The sequence below is a fragment of the Canis lupus genome, chromosome 6 (genome assembly GCF_048164855.1).
Source record: "Canis lupus baileyi chromosome 6, mCanLup2.hap1, whole genome shotgun sequence".
Classification (NCBI taxonomy): Eukaryota; Metazoa; Chordata; class Mammalia; order Carnivora; family Canidae; genus Canis; species Canis lupus.
In genome coordinates this window covers 38,202,080-38,225,892 of record NC_132843.1, presented here as the reverse complement: position 1 = coordinate 38,225,892, position 23,813 = coordinate 38,202,080, and the positions used below count along the sequence as shown (strand labels likewise).

The 23,813-nt window shown below is 41.0% G+C and overlaps 1 protein-coding gene across 3 annotated transcripts in view; it reads left to right on the top strand.

Moving 5' to 3' along the window:
- The window catches only part of GATAD2B (GATA zinc finger domain containing 2B), a 96,371-nt gene that overhangs the window by 56,048 nt on the left and 16,510 nt on the right, over window positions 1-23,813 (top strand). For all 3 annotated transcript variants that reach the window (XM_072829603.1, XM_072829602.1, XM_072829604.1), the window contains exon 2: window positions 22,128-22,463. In XM_072829603.1, the coding sequence (XP_072685704.1) occupies window positions 22,129-22,463 (335 nt within the window). In that variant the 5' untranslated portion in view covers window position 22,128. The remainder of the gene's footprint in view (window positions 1-22,127; window positions 22,464-23,813) is intronic.

Below are 23,813 nucleotides of genomic sequence, written 5' to 3'. Positions count from 1 at the left end.
ACTGATTTCAGAACACCTTGGTGGCTCAGAGGTTGAGCATCTGCCTTTGGCTCAAGGCATGATCCCAGAGTCCAGGATCAAGTCCCGCATTGGGCTTCCCACATGGAGCCTGCTTCTCCCTCTGCCTATGTCTGCCTCTCTCTCTCTCTCTCTATCTCTCTTTCTCATGAATAAATAAACAAAATCTTAAAAAAAAAAAAAAGATAAACACGATGATGAAATCATCATGTAAAAGAAAGAAAAATGACAAAACTAAACATGCATTGGGTGCCATCCATGGTCACACCCTGGTCTACATTGTCTTCTGTAGACATATTCTCCAAACATTCTGTGGGAAAGGACCAGTGTTTTGTTTTCTAATACAGCAGGAACCAATACAGTGAAATGAATTACTAGAAAAAGAGGATTAAAAAGGTATACAAAAGTCCAAGCCCGGTATTTTACTGTTAGAGTGAACAGTCAAAAAAAAAAAAAAAGACTGTCAAATTAAAAGTTTCTAAATACTCTCAATTTACGCTTATCTTGTTGCAGAGTGGTAACTAGCAGTTCACTGGCCAGCAGCAATCTGTGGACCACACTTTGAATAGTGTTCAGAAATGAAAATGAAAAAAAAAAAAAAAAAAAAAAGAAATGAAAATGATTTTGTGTTGAAATTCCCCAGAAGTCTGATTTCTTCATCTATAAAATTGGGAGTTTTACTACTTTTGCTTGTCCTTTTTTTTCTTTTTTCTTTTTTTTGTTTTTTTTTTGTTTTACTACTTTGCTTATCTTATAGGAATCTTAGGACTATATAAAAAATAACATATGTAAAAATACATTATAACCTGGGGTGCCTGGGTGGCACAATTGGTTAAGCATCCAACTCTTGGTTTTGGCTTGGGTCCTGATCTCAGGGTAGTGAGATTGAACCCCGTATTGGGCTCTGCACTGTGTGTGCAGTCTACTTGAGATTCTCTCTCTCCCCCTCTGCCCTTCCCCCCCCAACCCCCCCCTCCCCTCTTGAGCTCATGTGCACCCACACAGTCACACAATCTCTTTCTCAAGTAAATAGGGCACCTGGGTGGTTCAGTCAGTGAAGCATCTGCCTTTGGTTCAGGTCAGGGTCCTGGGATCCAGCTTCACTAGGGCCCCCTGCTGAGGCATCTGCTTCTCCCTCTCCCTCTGCCCCTCCCCCGGCTCATGTTCTCTTTCTCTATTAAATAAATAAATCTTTATTAAAAATAAAACAGGGCAGGGCAGCCTGGGTAGCTCAGCGGTTTAGCACCACCTTCAGCCCAGGGCGTGATCCTGGAGACCTGGGATCGAGACCCACGTCCAGCTCCCTGCATGGAGCCTGCTTCTCCCTCTGCCTGTGTCTATCTCCTCTCTCTCTTTCTGTCTCTAATAAATAAATTTAAAAATCCTTAAAAAAATAAACAGGGCAGCCTGGGTGGCTCAGCAGTTTAGCGCTGCCTTTGTGTCCTGGGTGTGATCCTGGAGACCCGGGATTGAGTCCCACGTCGGGCTCCCTCCCTGCATGGAACCTGTGTCTCTGCCTCTCTCTCTCTCTCTCTCTCTCTCTGTGTGTGTGTCTCTCATGAATAAATAGTCTTTTTTTAAAAAAAAGAATTTATATAAATAAATAAATAAGAAAATTACATTGCAAACTTAAAAAATTAATGTAAGTTATATTAATCATCACAAACATTTCCTGAACATATCATTGAGCAGGGAGCTTGTCAACAAATAGGGATATAGAGAGATATGGCAAGGAGCTTTCTATTTGGTCATGTATCTGCCACTTAAGGTTGGCAATATGCATAGCTGATTAAATTCCAGGTTCATAAAAATATCTTAGACTTGGACAATCTTGCTCTGAACTCCAGTTGCATGCTTACATTTTTAAAATGTAAAACTTGGTGATTTTTTTGGTAATAACTCTGAAATAAGAATTTTTGAAGGCATATAGTTCTCTAATAGATTGGAAGCATTTTGGAGGGAGGCACCTTTTTGAGTTGAAGTTTCTGGTACTCGCGTGTGGGTCCTTTCCTGTTAATCCTCAAGCAGATTACTCCTCCCAACTAGCTTCCAGTCTCAAGCTTGCCGTCCAACTCCACGCCATTTCTCTCCTCTGCCTAGCTTCTCCTCTCAGAGTGTTTGCAAGAGATAGAGATCCTTGAAGCCAGGAATTCATTCAACAAAATAATTTTTGGGTGCCTGTTATGTATAGGTTAGGTGCAAGAGATAAAAGGAATGATACATATGGTTCCTGACCTCTGGGATCATATAATTTTTTAAGGGAAGTAGACAAGTGATTTAGTAATGACACAGGTAGTGATGTGTTCAAAATGTTTTGAGAACACTGAGGGAAAAAAATACTGCCTGGGAGAATGGAGGAAGCTTTCATAGATAAGGATGATTATCTAAATTGACCCTTCTTGGGACGCCTGGGTGGCTCAGTGGTTGGGCGTCTGCCTTAGGCTTAGGATGTGATCCTGGAGTTCCGGGATCCCATGTTGGGCTCTCTGCATGGAGCCTGCTTCTCCCTCTGCCTACCTCTCTGCCTTCTCTCTGTGTCTTTCATCAATAAATAAATAAAATCTTTGAAAAAATAAATTGACCCTCCATTCATCTTTCACATAGCCAGTAAAGTGATCTCAATAAAAGAAGAAAAGAAAGAAAAGAAAAAGTGTAATCTTACCATGTCAGCCTTAAAATCAAAGCCTTCCCATTACCTACAACAACACACATAGGTCCTTATATCATCTGGTCCCAATTTACCTTTACAATCTTAATCTGTCACTCCTTCGTATTTTATGGGCTACATACACTACGTATTCTCTCATGCTTCCAAGCTTAACTGTGTGATATTTTCTTTATTTAGTAAACCTTCCAATTCTTTTTTTTTTTTTTTAGATTATTTATTTATTTATTCATGAGAGACACAGAGAAAGAGAGAGGCGGAGACACAGGCAGAGGGAGAAGCAGGCTCCATGCAGGGAGCCCGAAGTGGGACTCGATCCCAGGTCTCCAGGATCACACCCTGGGCTGAAGGTGGTGCTAAACTGCTGAGCCACGTGGGCTGCCCTCTTCCAACTCTTTAAACACTATACAAAGATGTTTCTTTTATAAATAGGAGGACAGTGTGCACATGTTTGCATGGAACAGTACCATTTATACCTGTTGTCCCCTCATAGTGATAAAAGCATCCCTTTTCCCTTTGATAGTGTCTCAGTGTGAGGGTCAATTTAGGTGCCTTAGATACCGAAACCACAAGATCGTTTAAATATTTGCTGAGGGGCAGCCCCCGGTGGCTCAGCGGTTTGGCACTGCCTTCAGCCCAGGATGTGATCCTAGAGACCCAGGATCGAGTCCCATGTCGGGCTCCCTGCATGGAGCCTGCTTCTCCCTCTGCCTGTGTCTTCCCCTCTCTGTGTGTGTCTTATAAATAAATAAAATCTTTTACATAAAAAATAAATAAATAAGTTAAATAAATAAATAAATAAATAAATAAATAAAATATTTGCTGTAGATGAGAGAAAAGATGATACTGTAAAGAATGGCAGGAAAGTTGGAAAGAATGGAGAGGCTCCAGAAATATTTAAATCTTTGGTAATATTTAGACTTGTGGGGGAAAGTCACTGTGCTTCCAAGACAGCTGCTCCTGGCTTTCCTCCTACCTATCAGACCACTCCCCATCTTACTTGCTAGGTGTTCTCCTCAGTTCATAAATGCTGGACTCTTCTGTTTGCTCTCACTGTTTCAAAGTGATTTTGTTTTACCCCCGTGACTTTACACTCTGTATATTTAGGGTTCTTCAACTTGTATCTTCACCCTAAACATTTTCTCTTAGCTCTAGCTTGTGTCTCAGGATTTCAGGGTTATTATGTCAGAGCTACACTTTCCATTTTTCACTCCAAATATACTGTTATTCACCATTTTCATGGAAGGCATCGTCATTCACTCATTTGTAGAGATAAAAGACCTGGAGTTATCCTTGGCTATTCTTTTTCTCATATTTCACATCCAGAATATCAGTATTTCTCTTGTTCCTTCTTTCATGATGTAAATCCTGATTCAAGGCCATACCTGATTTGGTCCCTAGATTACCTCTCCTGCCTCATTTCCTACCACTCTCTCAGATATGGCATTTCATCTACACCTTTAAAAAAACAAAAACAAACAAACAAACAAAAAACCTGTTTCTTGCGTATGTTAAGTAAGTACCTGTCTCAAGCAGCATTCTTGCTGTTTCCTGTACTTGTTACATTCTCTCTCAGATACATGCCAACCTCACTTCCTCACTTCAGGACTTTGCTCAAATGTTCATTCTTTCCTTAGATGGGACTTTCCTGACTGTGCTATAAAGGCATCTCTCCCCTCCCTACCTCCCCCCAGTCTAGCGCTCCCTAATCTGTTTTCATGCTTAACCCTTTTAAAGTACTTATCCCTATTTTACATATGTATGTTTTATTTATTTACTGTTTTCTCTTTCCCATTAGAACGTTAAGCCCAGGAGGATAGAGACTTTGTTCAACATTGCATCTTCAGTGCCTAGAATACGTTAATAATAAGTAGTAGGCATTTCCTAAATACTGAATTTCATAGAATCTAAGGAGTTTCCATGCTGTCCAGGTGTGCCCAATACCTCCAACTGTTCACCAACCTGGAAGTTCCTGCACCCCACATTTTTAGATTTTATGGAGGCTTCTTCACATAGGCATGATGGATCATTAACTCCATTTCTAGCCCCTCTCCCCTGTCTGGAGGGTGTGGGGGGGGGAGTAAAAGTTTCAAGCTTCTAATCAGGGCTTGGTTTTACCAGTGACCAGCCCCGACCTGGGAGCCATCCAAGTGCCCACCCAGATTCGCCTCCTTAGAACAAAAGATGCTCGGGCTCCCGGTACATGGAGCCTGCTTCTCCCTCTGCCTGTGTCTCTGCCTCTCTCTCTCTCTCTCTGTGTGACATAATAATAAATAAAATTTAAAAAAAAAAAAAAAAAGAACAAAAGATGCTCCTAGTGTTCTTATCACGTAGGAAATTATAAGAGTTTTAGCAGCTCTGTGCCAAGAACCGGGGGCAGAGACCGACACATATATTTTCTGTTATCTCTCACAAGGCCAACAGTAACCATATCCATAGTTCAGGAGGGCCACCTGCACTTTACCTTAATATTGCTGCTCAGGGGATCCCTGGGTGGCGCAGCGGTTTGGCGCCTGCCTTTGGCCCAGGGCACGATCCTGGAGACCTGGGATCGAATCCCACATCAGGCTCCCGGTGCATGGAGCCTGCTTCTCCCTCTGCTTGTGTCTCTGCCTCTCTCTCTCTCTCTGTGACTATCATAAAAAAAAAAAAAAAAAAAATATTGCTGCTCAGTTGAGTGTCACTGTGTGTATTCTTCTGCCACATTACTTTTCTATAATTCTATATGGTAGACTTAAAGGCCTTTTCTTTTTTAGGCCTCTTTTTGAAAAAGGAGTCTGTTCTGCCCCACCCCCTTCAGTTAAAACAATCTTTTTTTTTTTAGTTAAAACAATCTTAAAAACTTTTCAATTTCTAAGAAAATTCAAGATGTTTATTTTTTTTTATTTTTTATTTTTTTTATTTATTTATGATAGTCACACAGAGAGAGAGAGAGAGAGGCAGAGACACAGGCAGAGGGAGAAGCAGGCTCCATGCACCGGGAGCCCGACGTGGGATTCGATCCCGGGTCTCCAGGATCGCGCCCTGGGCCAAAGGCAGGCGCCAAACTGCAGCGCCACCCAGGGATCCCAAGATGTTTAAATATACACACACACACACAACAATGAACACTTATGTAACTATCATCAGTTAACAGTACACATTTTGCCACATTTGCTTCATTGGTATGTTGCATATGTGTAGTTTTTCTGAACAATTTCAAAGTAAGTTTTAGACTTCTAAATACTTAGATTTGCTGTGTTAGGCAGAATAATGCCCCTTTCCCCAAGATAGCCACTTTCTAATTACTAGAACCTGTGATTATGTTCCAGTTTCCTGGCAAAGGGCAATTAAGAGTAGGTTGCTAATCAGCTGATCTTAAAATAGGGATATTAGTCTGGATTATTGAGGTAGGCCCAGTGTGATCCCAAGAGATCCTTAGCACAGAAAAAGAAGAGAGTCAGAAAGATGACAACTTGAGGAGACCCAATATTGATGGCTTTGAAGATGGAGAAATGACCATGAGCCAGGGGAAGCAGGCAGTATCTAGTTGGAAAAAGGCAAGATAGTGGATTTTCCTTTAGAGATTCCAGAAGGAATGTAGACCACCTACCTACCGATGCCCTAAATTTAGCCCAGCAATACTCATTTCAAATTTCTGACTTCTAGACTCTAGGATAATAAATTTGTACTATTGAAACCACTAATTTTGTAGTAATTTCTTACAACAGCCATAGAAAACTTACATAATTGCTTCTCTAAAAAAATAAAAACAATTTCCTGTTCAACTGCAATACCTTTTTTCATATCAACTTTTGAAGAGACCAGTCTCCATTTGCAACATCTTCCACATTTTAGGTTTGTCAAATTGTTTCCATATGGTATCATTTAGCTTGCTTTCTGATTCTCTGTATTTCCTGTAAACTAGACTTCCTTGTGAAGGTTACATGTTTTTGGCAAAAATAGTTCATTGGAGATACTATGTGCTTCATACTGTACCATATCAGGCAAATCATATCTAATAGTCTCACTGTTTGCACTGCCAAATTTGATCCGTGTGTTGAGGGTGACAGCAGGATCTCTCCATTGTGAAAGTATGTTTTTCCCTTTACACATAGAAGTCTGTGGAATTACTTTGTTTATTGAAGCTGGGAGGCTTATCTGCTCTAAAAAGATACTAAAGTAGTTATTATAAATATAAAATTTACACTTTCAGATCATCATTTTTTGACTCGAGTATGGCAGATCATATAACCTTAAAATCCTTTTTTGTTTTGTTTTGTTTTGTTTTTTGTTGTTTTTAGATTTTATTTATTTATTCATGAGAGACACAGAGAGAGAGGCAGAGACACAGGCAGAGGGAGAAGCAGGCTCCCTGCAGGGAGCCCAACGTGGGACTTGGTCCCAGGATCACGCCCTGGGCCAAAAGTGGCGCTAAACCGCTGAGCCACCAGAGCCGCCCTTAAAATCCTTTGTAATTCCATTACAAAACAACTAGTAATGCTAGATAAAATATAACTTTTTTTTTTTTAACTTCCTTTCAAATGCATAACTGAGGGACGCCTAGGTAGTTCAAGGGTTCAGCAGTTGAGCATCTGCCTTTGGCTCAGGGCATGATCCCAGTTCAGGGATCAAGACCCACATCAGGATCCCTGTAAGGAGCCTGCTTCTCCCTCTGCTTGTGTCTCTACCTCTCTCTGTATCAAATAAATAGATAGATAGATAGATAGATAGATAGATAGATAGATAGATAGATAGATAGATAGATAAAATATATATATATTTTAAAGTTCTTGGGCAGCCTGGATGGCTCAGTGGTTTAGCGCCACCTTAGGCCCAGGGTGTGATCCTGGAGACCCGGGATCAAGTCCCACATCGGGCTCCCTGCGTGGAGCCTGCTTCTCCCTCTGCCTGTGTCTCTGCCTCTATCTCTCTCTGTGTGTGTGTCTCATGAATAAATAAAATCTTTTAAAAAATAAATAAAAATTTAAAAAGTTCTTACCACAAGAAAAAACTGTATGGGGACCAATAGTATGACTTACTGTGGTCATTATTTTGCAATATGTACAAATGTCAAATCATTACGTATATTTGAGACTAATATGCCACATGTCAATTATACCTCAAATGAAAAAAAAAAAAAAAGGCAAGCATAAATGGTCCTGAATGTAGGATGAGAACCCAGATACATGAAGTCCTAAAGCCCAAGTGAAGAAAGCACTTAAGGAAAGAATATGGAGAGTGCCTGGGTGGCTTCAGTTGGCTAATAAGCATCCAGCTCTTGGTTTTGGCTCAGGTCATGATCTCAGGGTTGTGCGATTGAGCTCTGTGTCAGGCTCCATGCTGGACATGGAATCTGCTTGAGATTCTCCCTCTTCCTCCCCCCCCCCCCCAACTTAGGTGTGTGCTCTCTCTCTCTCTGTCTCTAAAAAAAAAAATACAAAAAATGAGGAAGAATTACTGATTTGGCTGAAAGCTCAAGTAAAAAGAGGATTGATTTTTTTTTTTTTAAGTTTAGGAGAAAATTCGATTTGGCAGCATCAAGTTAATTAGTGACTTGGAAAAGACAGTTTCTTCATTGATGGGAACAAAATCTGAACTGAGCAGTTTCAAGAGAAAGTGGAGACCATAAAAAATACTTTTGAGGGATTTTGCTATAGACTATACAGGGAAATGGGGCAGTAAATGGAAGAGGATAAGAGGTCATGAGAAAGTTTTTATACCAACTAGGTATGAAAATAGAATGATTCTCAACACTGGCTGAATAATGGAAACTACTAGGGCATTCATTAAAGTGCAGACACTTTTTTTTTTTTTTAAGATTTTATTTATTCATGAGACACACACACACACACACACACACACACACACACACCCAGAGGCAGAGACACAGGCAGAGGGAGAAGCAGGCTCCATGCAGGGAGCCCGATGTGGGACTCGAGCCCAGGTCTCCAGGATCAGGCCCTGGGCTGAAGGCAGCGCTAAACCGCTGAGCCACCAGGGCTGCCCCAAAGTGCAGACACTTGAATCCCCTGGCAGACCAATTAAATCAGAATCGTGGGACGCCTGGATGGCTCAGCAGTTGAGTGTCTGCCGTCAGCTCAGGTCCTGATCCCGTGATCTGGGATCGAGTCCCACATCAGGCTCCTTACAGGGAGCCTGTTTTTTTCCCTCTGCCTGTGTGTCTGGCTCTCTGTGTGTGTGTCTCATGAATAAATAAAGAAAATATTTATAAATAAATAAATAATCAGAATCTTTAGGAATGAGTGGTACTCCTGGTATCAGTTTGCTTTTTTGGTGTTGGGTTGTTTTGGGTTTGTTTTGTTTTGTTTTGTTTTTTTTAACAGTTTTTCAGATGATTTTTTTTTTTTTTTTTTTTTTTTTTTTTTTTATGATAGTCACAGAGAGAGAGAGAGGCAGAGACACAGGCAGAGGGAGAAGCAGGCTCCATGCACCGGAAGCCCCACGTGGGATTCGATCCCGGGTCTCCAGGATCGCGCCCTGGGCCAAAGGCAGGCACCAAACCACTGCGCCACCCAGGGATCCCTTTTCAGATGATTCTAATGTGTACCAAAGTTGATGTGTTCTGCAGTAGATCAGCGAAATTAAGAACTTAGAAGATCTGTTTGTTAAACAGCATATTCAGCATAGCTAAAGAGAGAATGAGGAGCAACAGGAAGAAATTACACAGAATACACGTAGAGATAGAAAGAAATGAAAAATACGACAAAAAGATTGAGACCTGGAAAACAGAGTAAGATGGCCCAAGATATATCTCATAGAGGTTCTAGGATAGAGAAGAATGAGATGGTAATAATGTTCTTCCAGATTGCTGAAGATACCAATCTTCTACTTTAGGAAAAAACAGCTAATCCTGAAAGGAACAATAAAACTAAACATATTAGAACACATTAGTGATACTGAATCTTGTAAAACATCAAAGACAATTCATGAAAGCAGTCAAGGAGGAAAAAACATTACCACAAAGGAATGAAAATCAGACTTCAAACATCACAACAAGAAAATGCCAGCAAAGTAATATTTTCAAAGTATAGAGAAAAGATAAGTGAATTAGAACTCTATGCTCATTCTAGAGTGAGAATGAAGTAAACATTTTCAAGAAGACTTGAATGTGTTTAGCAGCTTAGGTATTCTACTAACAGAACTAATAAACGGTATGTATCAGGAGAAAAGAATTTGAATCCACAAAGATTGGCAGGACAAAAAAATTTGTAGATAAATCTAAGGTAGCTTTCACTGTATATAACACACTAATTAATAATGACTAATTTGAGGGGTTCCTGAGTGGCTCAGTTGGTTAAGCTTCCCACTCTTGATTTCAGCTCAGATCTGACCTCAGGGCCATGAGATCAATCCCTGTGTCAGGCTCCCTGCTCAGCACAGAGTATGCTTGAGGTGTTCTCCCTCTTCCTCTGCCCTTACCCTCACATATGCTCGCACTGTCTCTCTCACTCCCACTCTCCCTTCCTCCCTCAAATAAATAAAATCTTTTTTTTTTAAGATTTTATTTATTTATTCATGAGACACACAGAGAGAGGCAGAGACACAGGCAGAGGAATAAGGCTCCATGCAGGGAGCCCGATGCAGGACCCAATCCTGGGACTCTGGAATCATGCGCTGAGCCACCCAGGCATCCCTAATCTTTTTTATGACTTATTTGATAGAAGCTAAAAAACAAAATGGGATTGAAATAAAATAGGAAAATGAATAAAGAAAATTTATCAGTCCAGTCAAAAGAAGGCATAAAAGACCAAAAAAGAAGCACAGAATAAGCAAGGTAGTAGAATGAAGATGGTAGAAATAAAACAAAATATATGAGTAATCATAATAAATATAAATGGACTAAACTAACCATCTAAAGGAACATTACCAGGTTGAATGGAAAGACAAATTCAGGTAAATACTGTTAAAAAGGGGCACAGAAGTTTTTTGTTTTTGTTTTTGTTTTAATTGGGACGCCTAGGTGGCTCAGTGGTTGAACATCTGCCTTCAGCTTGGGGCCTGATCCCGGGGTCCTGGGATTGAGTCCCACATTGGGATATAGGTAAATATAAAAGATAAGTAAATATAAATTGTAAAGGAGAACACTGGTAGATGAAATTTCAAATGACTAAAAAGATCTTTATTTCACCTTAGTGTTTTTTTTTTTTTTTCCCCTTAAGAATTTTATTTATTCATGAGAGACAGAGAGAGGCAGAGACATAGCCAGAGTGAGAAGCAGGCTCCCTGTGGGGTAGCCCAATGTAGGACTCCATCCCAGGACCCTGGGATCACAACCTGAGCCAAAAGCAGACGCTCAACCACTGAGCCACCCAGGCATCCCAGTGTAAAAAATTTTGCGTGTAAAATGTTTTCCATTCTCTTGGGTATATACCTAGCAATGGAGTTGGTGGATGGTCATATAGTACCTCTGTGTTTAAGTTTGTGAGGAACTACCAAGCTCTTTTCCAAGGTGATTGCACTATTTTACATTGCCACCAGCAGCATGTGAAGATTCCAGTTTCTCTACGGGCTCAACACTTACTGTGTTTTTTGTGACAGGTATCTCTCTGCAGCTCTCACCTCTGTAGTACTCTGTCCTTTCACTGTACGTCCTTTCCATCTCTTCAGCTCACAAGTTTGCCTAGCCCTGCCTCAGTTCCCCCTGCCCATACCATGTCCTAGAAACTCTCTCAAGACAATAAATGAGGGCAGTTGATGAGCTCACCTTCTTTCCTCTTCCTTTGGGAACACTGCCTTTGTTGCCTGATGTCCAGTGTCTTAAAAACCTCATTTCTTGTATTTTGCCTAAAGGGGTTGTTACTTCACAACACATAGAGATCCCTGGGTGGCGCAGCGGTTTAGCGCCTGCCTTTGGCCCAGGGCGCAATCCTGGAGGCCCGGGATCAAATCCCACGTCGGGTTCCCGGTGCATGGAGCCTGCTTCTCCCTCTGCCTATGTCTCTGCCTGCCTCTCTCTCTCTCTCTCTCCCTCTGACTATCATAAATAAATAAAAATAAAAAAGGGGGGGGGTTGTTACTTGAGATGAGAGGGTAAGTCTCACCCATGTTAACACCATCTTGGCCAGAAGTGGACTTTGCAGCGTTAAACAACAAACTGATGCCTAATGTTGAACTGGAGAATGAATTACTAAATTACATATTTTTGCAGTGGACTTCTTTTTCTTTTTTTAAGGTTTTATTTATTTATTTATTCATGAGAGACACAGAGAGAGGCAGAGACACAAGCAGAAGGAGGAGAAGCAGGCTCCATGCAGGAGCCTGATATGGGACTTGATCCGAGAACTCCAAGATCACATCCTGAGCCGAAGGCGGATGCTCAACCACTGAGCCGAGCCACCCAGGCGTCTCTAGATTTTAAATATTTTAAAAAATGTTGAACATTGAAAGGCAAATGAAAAAGGGTATGTACAAGAACTACTTTTAAAATCAATTTATGGGGATCCCTGGGCGGCTCAGTGGTTTAGCGCCTGCCTTCAGCCCGGGACGTGATCCTGGAATTCCTGTGATCGATTTCTACATTGGGCTCCCTGCATGGAGCCTGCTTCTCCCTCTGTGTTGTGTCTCTGCCTCTCTCTCTCTATCTCTCTCTCTCGAATAAATAAATAAAATCTTTTAAAAAATAATAATAAATTTTTAAAAACTAATTTATAAAAATATGCAAACTATATTATTTAAATATAGATATATGCAGTAATCTAAAAATATGCATGGAAATGATAAATCCATCAGAATAATGCCTTTCTCTGGGGAGAGAAGGAGATAGGTAGGGAATGGTTTGGGGATGCTGTTAATGCAAGGTGCTTCAGCTGTATCTGTAGTGTTTAATTTCACTAAATATAAGTTACGAAGCCACATATATGACAAATGACCGGAGTCTAAATATGTGAAGAACTGTCTAAACAGTAAAAAACAGTCCAGTTAGAAAATGGCCAGAAGACATGAACAGAAGATTTTCACAAAAGAGGATTTACAGATGGCAAATAAGCACACAGAAAGATATTCAGGATCATTAGCCATTAGGGAAATGCAAATGAAAACTATAGTGAAGAATCACTACACACCTCAGAATGGCCTAAATAAAAAATAATGACACCACCAGATGCCAGTGAGGTTATGAAGAAACTGGACTTCTCAAACATTGCTTATGTGCATATATGACAGTACAACTACATTGGGAAACAGATTGGTAGTTTCTTATAAAACTAAACATTAATTTGCTGTATTACTCAGCAGTTACTCTTTTAAGCATTTATCGCAGAGAAATGAAAACTTATGTTTCTGCAGGAATTTGTATATGAATGTTCATAACAGCTTTATTTGTTATGGCAAAAAATAAAACAAAATCAAAATTAGAATCAACTCAGTTGTCCTTCAGCAGTTGAAAAAATAGGGTACACTCATACCATGGTCTACTACTTGGCAATAAAATGGAACAGACTATTGGTGCATGCAACAACTTGGATGAATCTCAAGGGAATTATATTAAAAGCCATTTTTTAAAAAGCTAACTAACCCTTGAGCACTTGGGTGGCTCAGTGGTTGAGCATCTGCCTTTGGCTCAGGGCATGTGTGTGTGTGTGTGTGTGTGTCTGTGTGTGTGTCTCATGAATAAATAAATCTTTAAAAAAAACAAAAGTATCAGAATTTATAAGAAGAGTATATTTTGTATATTTATATGAATATATATCTTACACATCTGTATTATATATAATATATACACATACATGTATATACATATATATACATATGTGTGTGTGTGTGTGTGTGTAGGATGTAGAGCTTACTTAAAAAACAAAAAACCTCACACCCAACATGGGGCTCAAACTCTTAGCCCAAAGATCAAGAGTTGCATGCTTCTCCAACTGAGCCAGCCAGGCTCCCCAAAACAACTTACTTTTTATGTGTTAAATAACTAATCTTCAACAAAGGAAAGAATATCCAATGGAGAAAGTCTCAGCAAATGGTGTTGGGAAAGTTGGACAGCCATGTGCAGAAGAATGAAACTGGACCATTTCCTCATACCATACACAAAAATTAACTCAAAGTGACTGAAAGACTAAATGTGAGACAGGAATCCATCAAACTCCTGGAGGAGAACATAGGCAGCAAATTCTGACCTCGGCCATAGCAACTTCTTGCTAGACACATCTCCAAAGGCAGGAGAAACAAAGGCCAAATGACCTATTGGGACTTCATCAAGATAAAAACCTCCTGCAGGAAGGAAACAAAACTGAAAGCCAGGCACACCTGGGTGGCTCAGTGGTTAAGCATCTGCCTTTGGCTCAGGGCATGATCCCGGGGTCCTGGGATTGAGTCCTGCATTGGGCTCCCCTCAAGGAGCCTGCTTATCCCACTGCCTGTGTCTCTGCCTCTCTTTCCATGTGTCTCATGAATGGATAAATAAAATCTTTAAAAAAATAAAATAAAAGGCAACTACAGAATGGGAGGAGATACTTGTAAATGTCTTTTAGATAAAGGGCCAATATTCTCCATCTATAAAGAACTAACCAAATTCAACACTCCCAAACCAAATAATTCAGTCAAGAAATGGGCAAAAGAAATGAACAGACATTTCTCCAGAGACGACATACAAATGGCCAACAGACACATGAAAAGATGTTCAACATCTCTGATCATTAGGGAAATACAAATCAAAATCATGATGAGGGTGCCTAGGTGGCTCAGTTGGTGAAACATCTGCCTTCAGCTCAGGTCATGATCTCAGGGTCCTGGGATGGAGCCCCACATCAGGCTCCCTGCTCAGTGGAGAGTCTGCTTCTCTCCCTCCCCCCTGCTCATGTTCTCTCTCTCACCCTCTCTCAAATAAAAGTAAAACCACAATGAGATACCACCTCACACCAGTCAGAATGGCTAAAATGAACAAGTCCGGAAACAACAGATGTCAGCGAGGATGTGGGGAAAGGGGAACCTCTTACACTGCTGGTGGGAATGCAAGCTGGTGCAGCTGCTCTGGAAAACAGTATGGAGGTTCCTCAAAAAGTTAAAAATAGAGCTACCCTATGACCCAGCAATTGAACTTCTAGGTACTTATCCATAGGATACTAAAATGCTGATTCAAAAAAAAAAAAATAAATAAAATAAAATAAAATAAAATAAAATAAAATAAAATAAAATAAAATAAAATAAAATAAAATAAAATAAAATAAAATAATAAAATAAAATAAAATAAAATAAAATAAAATAAAATAAAATGCTGATTCAGCCCTCTGAATCACCTACACCCCAGTGTTTATAACAGCAATGTCCACAGTAACCAAACTGTGGAAAGAGCCCAGATGTCCGTTGAAGGATGAATGGATCAAGAAGATGTGGTATATATACAACAATATTACTCAGCCATCAGAAAGAATAAAATCTTCCCCTTTGCAAGGACATGATTGGAACTAGAGGGAAGTCAATCAGAGAAAGACAAATGCTACATGATTTCAATCATATGTAGAATTTAAGAAAACATGAACACAGGGAAATGGAAGGAAAAATGAAGTAAGATAAAAACAGAGAGGGTGGCAAAGCTGTAAGAGTCTCAACTATAGAGAACAACTTTGAGGGTACTGGAGGGGAGGGGGAATGGGCTAGATGGCTGATGGGTATTAAGGAGAGCACTTACTGTGATGAGCACTCCGTGTAGTGTATAAGTGATGAATCCCTGAATTCTAGTCCTGAAACCAATACTACACTACATGTTAACTAACTTGAATCTAATTTTTTTAAAAAGAAATACCGTTTAGCTTTCATATAACAATAGGCTTAAATTTCATTGTTTTTGAATTCTTTTCTTTCTTTTCTTTCTCTTCTCTCTTCCCTTCCCCTTCCCCTTCCCCTTCTCTTCTCTTCTCTTCTCGTTTTTGAGTAGGCCTCACACCCAGCATGGGGCTCAAACTTACAACCCTGGGCAGCCCGGGTGGCTCAGCGGTTTAGCGCCGCCTTCAGCTCAGGGTGTGATCCTGGAGACCCGGGATCGAGTCCTGCATTGGGCTCCCTGCATGGGAGCCTGCTTCTCCCTCTGCCTATCTCTCTCTGCCTGTCTCTCTCTCTCTGTGTGTGTATCTCATGAGTAAATAAATAAAATCTTAAAAAAAAAACTTACAACCCCAATATCAATAGTCCCATGCTCTGCTAAGCCGCCAAGTGCCCCCAAAATTTTGATTTTCTAATTTAACTAACAATTAAAATTTTTCTATTAGTCCTCTGATTTTCTATTAGTCCTCTGATGTGATTAAGTGGGAAAGCACATGTAAAGGGCCTTGTACATTGCATGGTGAAAAACAAGCATTCAATAGATGTTAATTTAAAAAAAAATAGATGTTAATTTAGTTTGCTCATCCTCTCCATCCCTCCATCTTCTCTCTCAGGATCCTCTTAAGTCTTTGCTGCAGATCTAGATTTTGGTTTGGGGGTCTCCTAGGGGATTCAGGCGGTGAAGCGTCTGCCCTTGGCTCAAGTCATGATCCCAGGGCCCTGGGATGGAGCCCCACGTTGGGCTCCCTGCTCAGCAGGGAATCTGCTTCTCCCTCCGCCTTTGCCTTTGCATGCGTGCTTGCACGCACACTCTCTCTCTCAAATACATAAATAAAATCTTTAGATTTTGGTTTGGAGTTAACAGTGAAACAAAAACTTGACAAGCATGGGTGTAGAGCTGTGTTACCATCTGGCTATCCTTGTTTTTTACAACAGTCAACAGCAGATTTAAAGCTGGGCATTTTTCTGCTGTAATTGTTGGACATAATTAACTGCTCTCTTTGTGGAACTCCCCTTTAGTTTGTTGGTATGTCCTGTTTTCCTAGTTTTCCCCCAGCTCGCTGGCCATTTTTTAGTTTCCTCTGACCAGCCAACCCTTAAATGTAGGTATTGCCCAAGGTTCTACGTGTGACCCTCTTTTCTTGTGACTGTATATTTTTTCTGGACAGTTTCACTTACTGCGCATACATTACTTCCATTACCTCCTCTACTTGTTCAAATATTTATCTCCAGCTCTGGCCTGAGCAATGGCTCTTTAGTTTGTTTGCCATGGTATCCACCTGTTTATTAAATATGCCCACCTTGATTTCATATTGGCACTTCTGACAGCTTTCCATTTAGATATTTTCAGTTTAGGTAACAGAAAACCTAGCTCATACTGGATTAAACATTAAGGGAATTTTTGGCCCGTGTAACTGGAATCCAGAAACTAGCTTCAGGGCAGTTTGGTGTGTGGCACAGCTATATGATTTGCTCCCATCCCAGTGTTCTGTGCAGTGTCTACTTTATCTGCAGGCTGCCTGCCTTCCCTCATGGTCACAAGATGGCTGCCAGCAGCAGCATGCCAGGACTGCATATTTTCATATTCATATTCAGAGGAAGAGAACATAGAACTGGATAGGACCTGGTAACCGAGATTTAAAAGTCAGGAAGGTCGGGGATAATCTCCCAGGTTTCTAGCATTTTAGCCTGTGGTTGAATTCTGTTCTCTTCATTGAAATATAAGGAAGAAAAGCAGACTATAAGAAGGCAAGAGAGATGGGTTCATGTGAACACCCAAGTACTTTGTTTAGTAACATGCACATCTGTCCCCTATCAAAATGAAATTGTAAAAAGACAGTGACCTAATCTTTTTTAGCCTTTATTCGGAACAGCTAACCCTGACGGCAGTACATAGTATACTTGGTACTTGTGGAGGATGGATGGATATGCACATTCATGAATACCCAACACTGCTTCCCAAAATCACCCAGCTGTCAGCAACCCTGCATAATCCTAAGATTATCCAGCTCTGATAAATCAATCTGTATAACAGATTTTTTTTTTAAGATTTTATTTATTTATTCATCAGAGACAGAGAGGCAGAGACATAGGCAGAGGGAGAAGTAGGTTCCCTGCAGGGAGCCCGATGTGGGACCCGATCCTGGAACTCCAGCATCCTGCTCTGGGCCCAAGGCAGGCGCTCAACTGCTGAGCCACCCAGGCATCCCAATAACAGATTTTTGAAGTGAACTAGAACTCCATAGGAATCCCAGATTCACTGTCAAAGGCTTTATAGTCTTGGGGATACTTGATTTAACATTTTCCCAACTGTAAAGTAGGGATAATACCACTTAGTAACTTGTTGAGGAGATTTAAATGAGAACATGTGGTAAGTGCCCAGTAGAGTGTTTGGCTTTTAAGTAGGTACTTAAGAAAGATTAGCTGTTATCATTAGCAGCCCATAGGAAGCAAGGCTTGGTTAGGCATTGAAAAGCAAAATATAACATTTATTTTACAGAATTTCTTAAAATTTTATTTTAAGCAGGCTCCTTACTGAATGTGGGGCTTGAGCTTATGACCCTGAGGTTAATTAACACATGCTCTACTGACTGAACCAGCCAGGCGCCCCTATTTTAAGATTTTATTTATTTATTCATAAGACAGAGAGAGAGGCAGAGACACAGGCAGAGGGAGAAGCAGGCTCCATGCAGGGAGCCCGATGTGGGACTCGATCCCAGGACTCTGGGAACATGCCCCAAGCCAAAGGCAGAGTCTGCCCTCAGCCGCTGAGCCACCCAGCGTCCCCCTCCCCCCATGGGATTCTTAGTAGTCCTCTCAATATGAGATGTTGATCAAGTTCCCTGGAACACCGTTAACATGGAGATGGAGGTTAACTTTTGATCTGTAGCATTCAGCTTTCCAATTTCCACTTTGAGGGTAATTTTTGGAGGTAAACCACTTCAGAAATTACATCAAAATACCAGATTTTTAGGGGGACCTGTAGCTAAAGACTGTATATTCTAGAATATGTCCCCTATCTGAAGCTGTTAAAATAGAACTAAGAGGATATGGAGAAGTTGGAACCTCATGTGCTGCTGGCGTGGACCAAAAATGGTACAGCCTTGGGGCACCTGGGTAGCTCAGTCAGTGAAGCTTCTTCTGCCTTCAGCTCCTGTCATAATCGCAGGGTCCTGGGATCAAGCTCTGCATCAGGCTCCCTGCTCTGTAGGGAGCCTACTTTTCCCTCTCACTCTGTCCCTTCCCAAGCTCATGCGCGTGCTTTCTTGCTCTCTCTCTCTCTCTCTCTCTCTCGTAAATAATCTTTAAAAAATTTTAAAAAGATGGTACAGCCCATCTGGAAAGAAGCCCAGTGCTGCATCCAGATGTTGAGCAAAGAGTTACCATGCAGCAGTTCACTCCTAAGTCTATACCTGAGAGAACTAAAAACGTGTTCACACAAAAACTTGTACACAAAACTGCATAGCAGCATTGTTCATAATAGCAAAAAGTGGTGGTGGGGGGATGTCCATCAATTGATAAATGGACAAACAAAATATATCTATACAAATGAAATAACGTTTGGAAATAAAAAGATACAAAGTACTAACACAGGCTACAAACATGAACAAACCTTAAAAACATGATGCTCGGTGAAAGAAGCCAGTCACAAAAAAAAAAACACATTGTATGATTCCATCTATGTGAAAAGTCCAGGGGCACCTGGGTGGTTCAGTCAGTTAAGCATCCAACTCTTGATTTGGGCTCAGGTCATGATCTCTCCTGGTCATGAGATCAAGCCTCCTGGTAAGGCTCTGCACTGGGCATGGAGCCTGCTTAAGAGTCTCTCTCTGCACCTCCTCCCTTGTACACTTCCTGGCTCTACCCCGACTCCCCATAAAAGGGGAAATTTTGTGGATTTAAAGACAAAGTAAATTAGTTGAGGACAGAGATGGGGATAGAAGGACTGCTATAATAGGTATGGGTTTTTTAGGGAGTAGATGATAAAAAGATGTTCTAATATTGATCGTGGTGATGGTTACACAGCTTTGGGAATATACTAAAAACCTATGAGAGGGGATCCCTGGGTGGCTCAGTGGTTGAGCATCTGCCTTTGGCTCAGGTCATGATCCTGGGGTCCTAGGATCAAATCCTGCATTGGGCCCCCTGCAAGGAGCCTGCTTCTCCCTCTACCTATGTCTTTGCCTCTCTCTCTCTGTCTCTCATGAATGAATAAATAAAATCTTCAAAAAATAAAAACAATTAAGAAATATTACCCAGGAGCACCTGGGTGGCTCAGTCAATAACCATCTGCCTTCAGCTTAGGTCATGACCTCAGAGTCCTGTGATTGAGTCCTGCATCAGGCTCCCTGCTCAGCGGAGCACCTGCTTCTCCTTCTGCCACACCTCCACTCATATTCATTCTCTCTCTCTCTCTCAAATAAATAAATAAATAAATAAATAAATAAATAAATAAAATATTTATTTTTAAAAGGAAAAAGGGCATCTGGGTGGCTCAGTCAGTTAAGCATATCTGCTTCAGCTCAGGGTTACGATCCCGTAGTCCCAGGATTGAGCCTCACATCAAGCTCCCCACTGAGCTGGAAGTCTGCTTCTCCCTCTGACCCTCCCCCTTCTTGTGCTCGGACTCTCACTGCTGTCTCTCTCTCACTCCCCCCCCCCCCCAACTCTCTCGAAAATAAATAAAATCTGGGATCCCTGGGTGGCGCAGCGGTTTGGCGCCTGCCTTTGGCCCAGGGCGCAATCCTGGAGACCCAGGATCGAATCCCACGTCGGGCTCCCTGCATGGAGCCTGTTTCTCCCTCTGCCTGTGTCTCTGCCTCTGTGTGTGTGTGTGTGTGTGTGTGTGTGTGTGTGTGTGTGTGACTATCATGAATAAATAAATAAAATCTTTAAAAAATAAAATAAAATCTTTTTAAAAAGAAAAACAGAAAAAGAAGGCGCCTGGGTGGCTCCATGGTTGAGTGTCCATCTTTGGCTCAGGGCATGATCCTGGGGTCCTAGAATTGAGTCTCGCATCAGGCTCCCTGCGGGGTGCCTGCTTCTCCCTCTGCCTGTGTGTCTGCCTCTCTCTCTCTGTCTCTCATGATAAGTAAATAAAATCTTTAAGGAAAAAAGAAAAAGAGAGAGAGGGAGGGAGGGAAGGAAGGAAGGAAGGAAGAAAAAGAGAAAAGAAAGAAAAGAAAAGAAAAGAAAAGAAAAGAAAAGAAAGGAAAAGAAAAGAAAAGAAAAGAAAAGAAAAGAAAAGAAAAAAAAGACATTACCCAAAATTTCAGAGATCTGGCTTCTGACTTTTTTCCTGATAGCCAAAATGTCTGTTTCTTTTTGTTGTTGTTGTTGTTGTTGTTTTTGCCATACCCAAGAAGGGATCAAATAGCTCTTATATTACTCCTTGCTACAAGAAGGAAGATGCCACAAGCACAAACATAATTTTCTTTGCAAGAGCACCAATTAACATTGGTAGTTTTCTCTGTCCTGCTATTTGAGTCTGTGAATTATTGGGCTTGATCTCTTATTTTAGGTATAGAAGTCCATAATCCTAGGGTATAGAAATTAAATTTTGTTGGTCATCTTCTAAGTACCCACTTTTACAGATAAAATTGAAATTTAGGGAGATAAAGTAACTTATTAAATATTTGACCTTATAAAAGTAATTAGCAGTTTGAACCTATGTTTCTATGACTCAAAAAATTTTCTTTCCAGTGCCTTATTGTTATTTCCTACCAGGAAAACAGCCCTGGATTTAAAAGTATGGAAGAAATGCTGCATTTAGATTTTGTTAGCATAAAAAATCAAAGTGAGAGGGAAAATGATAATTTTCTTGCCTTTAATAATTTTGCTGCGTAAGTGGAGAAAGTATTACCTCTTATCAGCCTAAACACCTGAGTCTTTCATTAAGGCCATGTTATCTTTTTTTTTTTTTTTTTCTAAGTAGGCTCCATGCCCAGTGGGCTTGAACTCACAACCCTGTGATCAAGAGTCACGTGCTTTTGAACTGAGCCAGCCAGGTGCCCCTAAAGCCAAGTATCTTAAGATACTGAATCTGTATCTATGTAGACTTATTGCATCCAGACAGCTGAGGCTTTCCATTAAATGTACTTTGTTTAGTTCATCTTTCTCATATTTCCCCTAAGATAGACCAATTGAAGATCTGTCTGGGTGATCTGAGGAGTTTCCTATTCATAAAAGTCATTTTCCAGGAGAAGAATTTGGTATGATAGTTAAAACCAAGTCATCTGACTTTGACTATACAGACACAAAAAAGCCAGTCACAAAAGAATGTTTAGTTTCTAAGAGATGTAGGCTTTTAATGGACCATCCAGGGGAGTGTAGTGGTGATATAGTAAGGACCTCGATGACTACAAAGTAATTGAAATTTACTTTCCACTGCTGAAGTTGAGGGGAGAAATCTCATTTAGTATAAGTATTCTGGGAAGATAGAGGGTAAGTAAGCTCATGACCTTTAAGCTTCCATGTATCTATGATTTTTTTTTTTAAGTAGGCACTACCCTCAGTGTGGGGCTTGAACTCACAACCCTGAGATCAAGAGTTGCAGGCTTTACCAGCTGAACCAGCTGGGTGCCCCTGCTAATTCTGCCAGTACCTCTGCCACCCACCCTTGTTCCTTATGGACTGTTGAAGGGGCTGTGTTCTGATCTCACTTGTATTTTCCTTTCTGTAGGATGGATAGAATGACAGAAGATGCTCTTCGCCTGAACCTGTTGAAGCGGAGCTTGGACCCAGCAGATGAGCGAGATGATGTCCTGGCTAAACGACTCAAAATGGAGGGTCATGAGGCCATGGAACGCCTGAAAATGCTGGCACTCCTTAAACGGAAGGATCTGGCGAATCTTGAGGTGCCACATGAGTTGCCCACCAAACAGGATAGCAGTGGTGTCAAGGGCTATGAAGAGAAGCTCAATGGGAATCTCAGGCCTCATGGAGACAACAGGACTTCTGGAAGGCCTGGCAAAGAAAACATCAGTGATGAGCCTGTGGATATGAGTGCAAGGCGGAGGTATGACATGGTTCAGCTGCCTCCGCAGTGGGGTCTCCTCAAAAACTAAGCCTGTGAAAATGGGATGAATTCCAGTGAAAGGAGGTGCTTCTTGAAAGAAGACGTATGTGTGCCATTTGGCTTGACCATGAATTCTTCTCACTTCCAAATGAAACTCAATGCCTCATATATCTGCTTAGCACTCAGAGAATCCTGTAGTTAACACCCTTAAGATAAAATGGTCATTTTTGGATGAGAGAGGCACCTTAGAGCTGCTATACCAGTTGGAAGTGAGATGATACTGGCTTCACTCCAATCTTAGGGCCATTTTAGAAGGGCAATAGTCTTTCTTTCAAGTCACCCTGAGAGTTTCAGAATCTGTTAAGGAGTCCTCATTTCTGTTACATCCAAAAAGATGGGCCCCGCTCCTCTTGTGTGAACAAGGAAATTGTCTTCATGTGGTAATTCTCTGCATTCTTGGTTTGTTTGTGCCACTGTCTTCAACTTCCACACATGCATAAACATATATATGTTGTACACATACACTCATTCTTGTGCGTGTGCACTCTCACAGGCACACGTTTTCACAGGACTTTTTTCTGGTGTCTGTCAAGGCTGAGTACTTGAAACAGTGGAGCACGTGCTAAGAGGTCCTGGCTGAGGGTGATGATTTCCAGGACAGTGAATCATAGCGTGGACAACCCTAGCTCTGAGAACATTCAGTTTATTAATAGTTCAGATATAGCTGATAGGGCATGAGAATTACTCTTCAGTGTCCACTTGCCCTCTAGCTGGCCTTCCTGAATTTGTCTTATGATTGAAGGAGAAAGAAAGGAAGGGTTAGAGCCTTACCTGGGCTTCTTTCTCTAGCTTCTAATGTTTACTTAGTAGTACTATCCCTGGATTATTTTTTTAAACCACAGCCAATGAGGGATCATTATTCTTGGTAATAGCATTTAAAACCCTTAGGAAAAAAAATAAATAAATAAAACCCTTAGGAAACTTTAGATAAATTACCAATTGGTCATAAAAGGAGAAAAATCCTTGGGTAGCTTGGAAGCTATATGTAGTATCAGCAGAATATTATGAAAATAGATTAATCCTGAGATCTTTTAAGAAAAAAGAAAGCAGATGAGTGAGACCATGCCCCGGAGCAACCCACTTGCCCATCAGCCACCCTCACCCTTCTGGAGCAAGTACTGATCCTACTTGAATGGGGAGGTGGAAGAGGATAAATGTTGGATGGAGTCCTCACATCCCAAATTGACTCTGAAAGTGCATTTTTCGTAGAAATATTGTTATACACTCTGGTGAGATGTCAGTAGTACTATTATTGGTATTATGGTAAATAAATAAATTCTGTGTTGAAAA